The sequence below is a fragment of the Vollenhovia emeryi genome, unplaced genomic scaffold, assembly GCF_000949405.1.
Source record: "Vollenhovia emeryi isolate VEMERY1.0 unplaced genomic scaffold, V.emery_V1.0 DF939242.1, whole genome shotgun sequence".
Lineage (NCBI taxonomy): Eukaryota > Metazoa > Arthropoda > Insecta > Hymenoptera > Formicidae > Vollenhovia > Vollenhovia emeryi.
In genome coordinates, this window is record NW_011967124.1 from 495439 (window position 1) to 502474 (window position 7036).

Genomic DNA, 7036 nt, shown 5'->3' on the forward strand with positions numbered 1-7036 from the left:
GATATGGTCAAAAATGTTTAAGTATTTTTTAACATTCCAATAAATTAAAAAATTTGTTTCATTAGTATTATTATTAATATTAATATTATTTTCTTTATTTCTTCTGATAAAATTTTATGCTTGATATTGTTTGGATATAACATTCTAATGTAAAAAATAATATTACATAGACGACAATTTCTATCTTTTTTTCTACATCTTGTACATTCGTTGGGCACATTGTCACAGGTTTTGCATAAAACATTGCACTTAATATCGCATATTGTTCTTATATTTCTTTCTCCTCTTCGTGATCAAGTCAATTGTAAGCGACCCAGTTTGGCAGCGTCATCCTTTCACCAGTTTCAGGTGGGGAAATGTTTCCACCTTCAATTTATCTACATTTCTCCCAATGAGAAGAAATCGCAAAACTTTGTATGCAGCCTCTTGAAATTTACTTTAATAATTATTTAATCCACCCGGAATATATATCTCTTTTATTGCAAAATTACAATAATACTATGCATTTGTCTATGATTAATTAAAATACAATAACTATTTCTTTGACCAAAATATATCATGTTCAAAGATAGTCGAGAGATCTATCATTATTTAGCAATGAAAAGCAAAAATATTTACCAATATACATTTTTCACACAGTCCAAGGATTTAAGCAATCAAACGGCTTTCTACGGGAGTAGTTAGTAAGCACGCGATATTTACTGGACGTTTACAGTGTCTGATTTTACGCAATGTCACTTAATGACAAAATTGCTTAGTTGACGAAAACTTTATGCAATGCTTCTGGAGAGATACAAACATTAGTGCATTATAAGAATATAAAAACGTTTATACAACAAAAATAAGTTTGGATTAATTAAATTAAATTAATAAATCTGGATTAGAAGAATTGTGTAAGAAAAATTACATGATTTTATTTTAAGAATTATCGATTATGTTGATTTTTTATAGAAAAATGCACAGCAATGCAATTGTTTTATTATTTATCTTTTTGTAAATTTAACAGAAATTTATTTTAGTTAGCAATTGTTAGTAACTAATTCTAGTATAAATATATAAAAAGATTACGTCTTTAACATAAATATGCATGAGTTAGTAATACCTACAATTTTTCTTAAATATTGGTACAAATAAAAAGAAAAAGAAACTGATGTGCTCTATGTATTGTCGTGTTTTAGTTTATTAAAATTTAAAAGGAATATAATGCAATCGTTAACTATTAATTTTTTCCATCAAATTCTAAAAACAAGGAGATGCAATTTGGAGAACTTGTCACAACGTAGATTTTGCAATGTATACATACATTTACCGTCATATCATGTAAACAATGTAATCACAGGTTACGTACTGGAACGAAGTTTCACTGTATCCGTTTCAGCTACTTTCTTCTATTATCTGTATTCAAAATAAAGTAAGTATATACTTTTGTTTAATTAGAAAAAAGACTGACAGTACAGGGAGTGTAAGTGTAAAAAGTCTCTCTCTCTCTCTCTTCTCTCTGTGTGTGTTAAAAGGAATAGATATATCTCTCGTTAATAATCCTTCATCCTGGTCATTAAAAATAATTAGAGGGAAGAGGGGAATAAGTAGAGAGTTAGAGGATAATCTATATAAGATGGTTAAAGATGATTTGGATAAATTTATAATAAATAAGAGATATTGATGTATGCCATATATGTATATAGACGATATGTAGACAATATATATTTCGTAAAAAGTACACAATATTTTATTTAAAGATGTAACTACAATGTGTCAAGTTTGTTAAACTATTAATTTCCTTCTTAATCACTTCCTTTTCAAAAATCTTACGTCTCCGCAATCTTGCACTCTCTCTAGTTATTTTCTTGTCTGCATAGACGGATAGCGTGTACATACTATAGCCAAGCTCACGATTTCTTCGACGTTTCCACAGTGCACTCGGTAATTCGGGCGCACTAGAAGCCACAGTCAACATTTACCGGTCACCTAGTGCACATTGTGAAACATAGGTACATACTTGCTTTGTTTTAAAAATAGTGCAAGAAAGTAATTTAACCAAATACGGTGACACATAGAATTTTTATGTTCCGTATCCTATATACTTTTTATATAAAACTGTGATTTTAACATACCTGCGTTAAAGTTGTGAAGAACTGAAGTGAATCAATGACATACTAAATATTGAATGATTGGACATTATATTAAACAAAAGGTAATTATTTGCAAGATTAATAGATTATATATTTTTTAAAGGAAATTTTAAATAAATAGGTACTTATTTTTATATGTATTTAATGTATAATAAGCGTATAAAAACAAAATGAAATATATATATATGTAGTACATATAAAATACAAAATTAAAGGTTAAAAAATTTCAAATATATTCAAGGTATATATTTTATATAAAATATGAAATCATTATATGCATATATATATAAAACAAATTTTTGTAATAATTTCCATGATTTTTTAAATTAATTTATAAGTAAGAGATTAGTGTTTTATACTCTCATAGATTATTAGAAGATTTGAATGAAAGGTACAACTTTCCATCTAACTAGCTGGCTTTCACCAGTCAGCAGCCAGTCGTTGAATTTATCTAAACTGCTATGATTTGATGATTTTTGAATATATATTTAAATACGGCATAAATAAAAATTGGCCTAAAAAAATACATGAAAATTTAAACAAAACTAATGTAAATTTGCATTTTTGCAGAAATAATAGAGGTGTAATGTGTAAACATTTAAATTTTATTAATTTCCGCATGTCTTAATGTCTTAAGACTTTGACCTTTTATTGCGGAAATATTCTACATAAAAAAAGTTTCTTCAGCACACGATAAACTTGCAACAATTAAGATACAGACAACCTTGGCGCTATCTATGATAAAATTGTACGCACCACCTAATCTATTTTTGTATTTTACTTTCATTTGCCCTATCCCCGCTTCTTATCTTGTATCCGACCGAACGACTTTAACATCCTTAGTGCCACATTAGCTTTCCACAATACAAGACGCTTTGATATGTTCGTTAAATGTCTTACTGTTTGTGGCAATTACGTATTTTTTCGTGTTTTTGAATGTGTTTTATATACCTATCTATATGTATACCAATATATTTCATTTTTTAAATATTTTCTATGTGCTTTATATAATATAAAAAGCTTGAAATAATATTCTAATTTTAATTTCTACTTAAAATTATAAATCTAAAGACTCAAAGGTTGATTGTTAACGTCACGAGTTGTCGATTAATAATAATATTCTCCCAACTATCATATGCTAATGATATGCCATTTAACATAACAACCAAGTTGCAACATCTAACAGAATTAGAGCAGAAAACGGATGCAAATATTTTTATGTATATCTGTATTACGTTAGAGAAAATAATTCGACATATATTTGATTTTTTAGTGCTGTTTTTCTATTTAATAATTGTAATAATTAAATTTAGAATCGTTCAACCTTATAATTATGTCGATTTGAATTCGATAATAAAATAATATATTTATTATGGAATGAAGATCATTACTTAAGATAATTAATAATTGTATAATGTTTTTCGGTAGAATATTAAATCATAAAATGATGAATCTGAAGGAAAGCATGCATATAATCTACAATCTATTGCTGTTTATCAGCATGGCGATACTTTATTTCATCGAGACTATAGTGCTAACACTAGTTCCTCGCCGATATCGAGCAAAATCAATCAAGGGTGAAATTGCTCTTATTACGGGTGGTGCTAGCGGAATTGGTAAACTAATCGCAATCAAATTTGCCAAACTCGGTGCACACGTAGTCGTTTGGGACATCAACAAAAATGGTGAGAGATCAGGTCAATTCGAGTAAATAATCATTTCTTTTTCAATAAAATCTTACACATATACTACACGCATATGTTTAAGTAATCCTAAACCTATATCTAAAAGAAAAGATTATTGCGATGTTTTGTTTTTCAATTCTTATAGAAAATATAGAACAATATTTATACTGATATTTACTGATACTGATACTTATTATCCGTTTAGATCTGTCAACGTTAATGAACACTGCAACGATATTGAGAGAAACATGAAAATAATTTCTCGGTCGTTAGCAAGCATCGCCTCAATCATGAACACGATTTTAATTGGTTGGAACCTAAAATATTACATAACGAAAAATAGAAAATTAAACGTGAGGTTGCTGAAATGGTTTTTATTAAAAAAACATAAAAATGCTATTAATTTAAAACGTGACACTGAAAACTTAAACTCACAATCAGTATATATGACTAAGTCCTTGAATACGTGTGACTTTCTTTGTGTCGATAGTAGGTATTTATAATTTCTGTGTACAATGTGTACATGATACTTTTAATCTTATTTATGTGCTAGTCTCCAACGCGACACAGTTGTGAAATCAATTTTTATCTCCGACATGATTTCGTGAACATCGTGTTGTTTCTCAATCAATTTTACCTTTCTTCTAACAAAGATGTGTAAATCTACTTGACCACCATGTAAGTTTTTATTGAACATGTTAGTTGAGTGTGTTACATTATAATGACTTTCCTCTTGTCTCTACTCAATTTATCACAGTGGAATGGTATTGGCCAAACAATTGACTAATGACACAGTATATTTATTACTCAGGTATGAATTTATAGTTGATTTGCGATAGGCCTTCAGCATTGTTTTATAATTTGCAATTTGCGATTACAGATCACTTGAAAAAGGCCCAAATCTGGGGCCGAAACGGTATAATCAGTTTTTGAATAAAAACATTGGCCAGTGTAGGTCGTTTAATCTTATGAAATCAATAACTTTATCTTTTTTTTAGATGTAGATTTAGAACTATTTGAACATATGTGTACGGGTAATTATTAACTAGTGATTAATAATTACTCATACTGTCACACAATGTAAGTTTAACAATCTTCTTGTAATATGCATACAAATGTATGGGTAATATGTATATATTTTAACAGTAATTAAAAAGCACATACACTTGATTTAATTCCTTTCTAATAAATTTTTAAGTGTGTAAATACATGTATATATGTAAATGGTAAACGCAGGTCTTGCAGAAGTTGCAGAGGAGATTAAAAAAAATAATGGAAAATGTTGGACATATTATTGCGATATAGCTGATAAAGAGGCAGTGTATCATACAGCAAAAGCAGTACAGATTGAAGTCGGAAATGTAAGTAAAATGTTGATTAAACGAAGTAAAGTATGTGTGGTTAAATACTTAAACACATGTTTGATTTATACCCATTTTGATAAAAATAGCTGTTGTAAAATGAAAAGTCGTAAAATGATTCATTGTGAAACGGATCCTTCTTGCGATGCAATATTTACAATAATTTTCAATGATATAAACACGCAAAATGTTCTTTCAATATCCTATCATAATTGTTAAAAATATATTCGCAATGTATGCACAGCTAAAGTGTTTTTAAATAATAATTTTTTATAAAATTGATCAAATAAACAATAATTTCTATAGGTAAGTCTATTAGTAAATAATGCTGGATATGTATACGGGAAAACTTTTATGGAATTACCTGACTGCGAAATTGAAAAAACTTTTAAAGTAAATATTCTCTCACATTACTGGGTGAGTATTAACATTAAATTTGCGTTTCTCATGTTTTTTACAACGGTTTTTTTTCAGCGACATTACATCTATACTTAATAATTTCGTACTCAACATAAATACATATAAGACATTTTGTCACAAAAATCCGATATATATAGTTAATACTTTTCCATAGATTACAAAGTCATTCTTGAAGGATATGATGAAAAATAATCATGGTCATATTGTGACGATAACGAGCGTCGCTGGACTTTTAGGAATCTACAATTGTACAGATTATTCTGCAACAAAATTTGCTACTATTGGATGCCATGAGAGTCTCTTTACTGAACTCAAAGTACGTAAGAATACATGATTATTGAATAAAACAAATATAATCATTTTATATTGTCATTTTTATCACTTTATTATTATATGCTATATATTTAATATTTATATTAGTAAATAATATTATTATATTTTAAGGTGCATGGGTATGAAGGAATTCATATGACTTTAGTTTGCCCCTATCTTATTAACACGGGAATGTTCAATGGAGTGAAACCTAGGTTTGTGAAAATATATAATGCAATTGCCGAAGAGAAAATTATGTAGTTATTTACGTAAAGTATTTTAAAATAAAATAATATTTCCAGCAGATTGATGCCAATGCTTGAACCAGAATATGTTGCCGAAGAAATGCTAGCAGGGGTATTAGCAAACGAAACATTGATAGTATTACCTAAAGTTCTAAGATATTTACTGCCGTTTAAGAGGTGAGTATAATAATCAGAATATTGCATATATGTACATATGTATATATATATATATATTTAAATTGTTAATATTTGTCATGTTCATTAGCTTATTACCGATGAAAATAAGCTGGGCACTAATGTATCACATTTTGAAAGGACCACAAATCATGATGACATTCAAAGGTCGTGAATCTAGTGACACAAGTAATGATAATAGTACAAGGAATTATAACGATATATGCATGCATTAAAGTTATACAAGGCACATAAAAATATATACATATATTTCTTATTAATAATATACAAACATTTTATATGCTTATTGAAACATATATTTCGAAATGTTCTCTTACGTATACATGTATACATCTTTGTATACATAGATATCACAAAATTTTGGTTATATAAAATGGAAAGGTATACATACAACAATTTATACTAAGTCATAAAAATAATTTAATCCTTGACCTAATTCCCAAATCGAGATTCCTGTACCCAATTCGTTAGCAAGTTCTAATCGAGCTTGAATTGAATATAATGTAGGATAGAAGACATAACCATTACCTGTAGCTAATCTGAAATAAAGCTATTAATTTATAAATGTAATATTAGAAGAAAAAGTTTGTTTACATTTTCCATATCAATTATAATATAAATAAGTTAAAAGGGGAGAGAGGGGAGAGAGGGAGAGAGGGAGAGAGAGAGAGAGAGAGAGAGAGAGA

General features: G+C 28.2%; 2 protein-coding genes across 6 annotated transcripts in view; one reads left to right on the top strand and one right to left on the bottom strand.

Moving 5' to 3' along the window:
- Positions 1-1153: 1153 nt before the first annotated feature.
- LOC105560102 (chitinase domain-containing protein 1) overlaps positions 1154-7036 on the bottom strand; it is a 9747-nt gene continuing 3864 nt past the window's right edge. The window contains exon 7 of one of the 3 annotated variants that reach the window (XM_012008903.1): positions 1154-1395. In XM_012008903.1, coding sequence (XP_011864293.1) covers positions 1392-1395 — 4 coding nt within the window. In that variant the 3' untranslated portion in view covers positions 1154-1391. Of the gene's footprint in view, positions 1396-6623; positions 6901-7036 lie in introns of those variants that run through there. The other 2 variants (XM_012008901.1, XM_012008902.1) reach the window with 2 other exon arrangements.
- Positions 1726-6750, top strand: LOC105560103 (estradiol 17-beta-dehydrogenase 11). Of its 3 annotated transcripts, XM_012008904.1 has the most exons (9): positions 1726-2194; positions 2703-2880; positions 3561-3817; positions 5054-5178; positions 5485-5595; positions 5753-5914; positions 6043-6125; positions 6213-6332; positions 6421-6750. In XM_012008904.1, exons 2-9 carry the CDS (start codon positions 2870-2872, stop codon positions 6563-6565), a joined length of 1014 nt encoding a protein of 337 aa, XP_011864294.1. In that variant the 5' UTR covers positions 1726-2194; positions 2703-2869; the 3' UTR covers positions 6566-6750. The 3 variants fall into 3 exon arrangements, with proteins under 3 accessions (XP_011864294.1, XP_011864296.1, XP_011864295.1); XM_012008906.1 differs by lacking the exons at positions 1726-2194; positions 2703-2880 and adding an exon at positions 2993-3014 and having other exon boundaries at positions 6421-6746; XM_012008905.1 differs by lacking the exons at positions 1726-2194; positions 2703-2880 and adding an exon at positions 3015-3033 and having other exon boundaries at positions 6421-6746.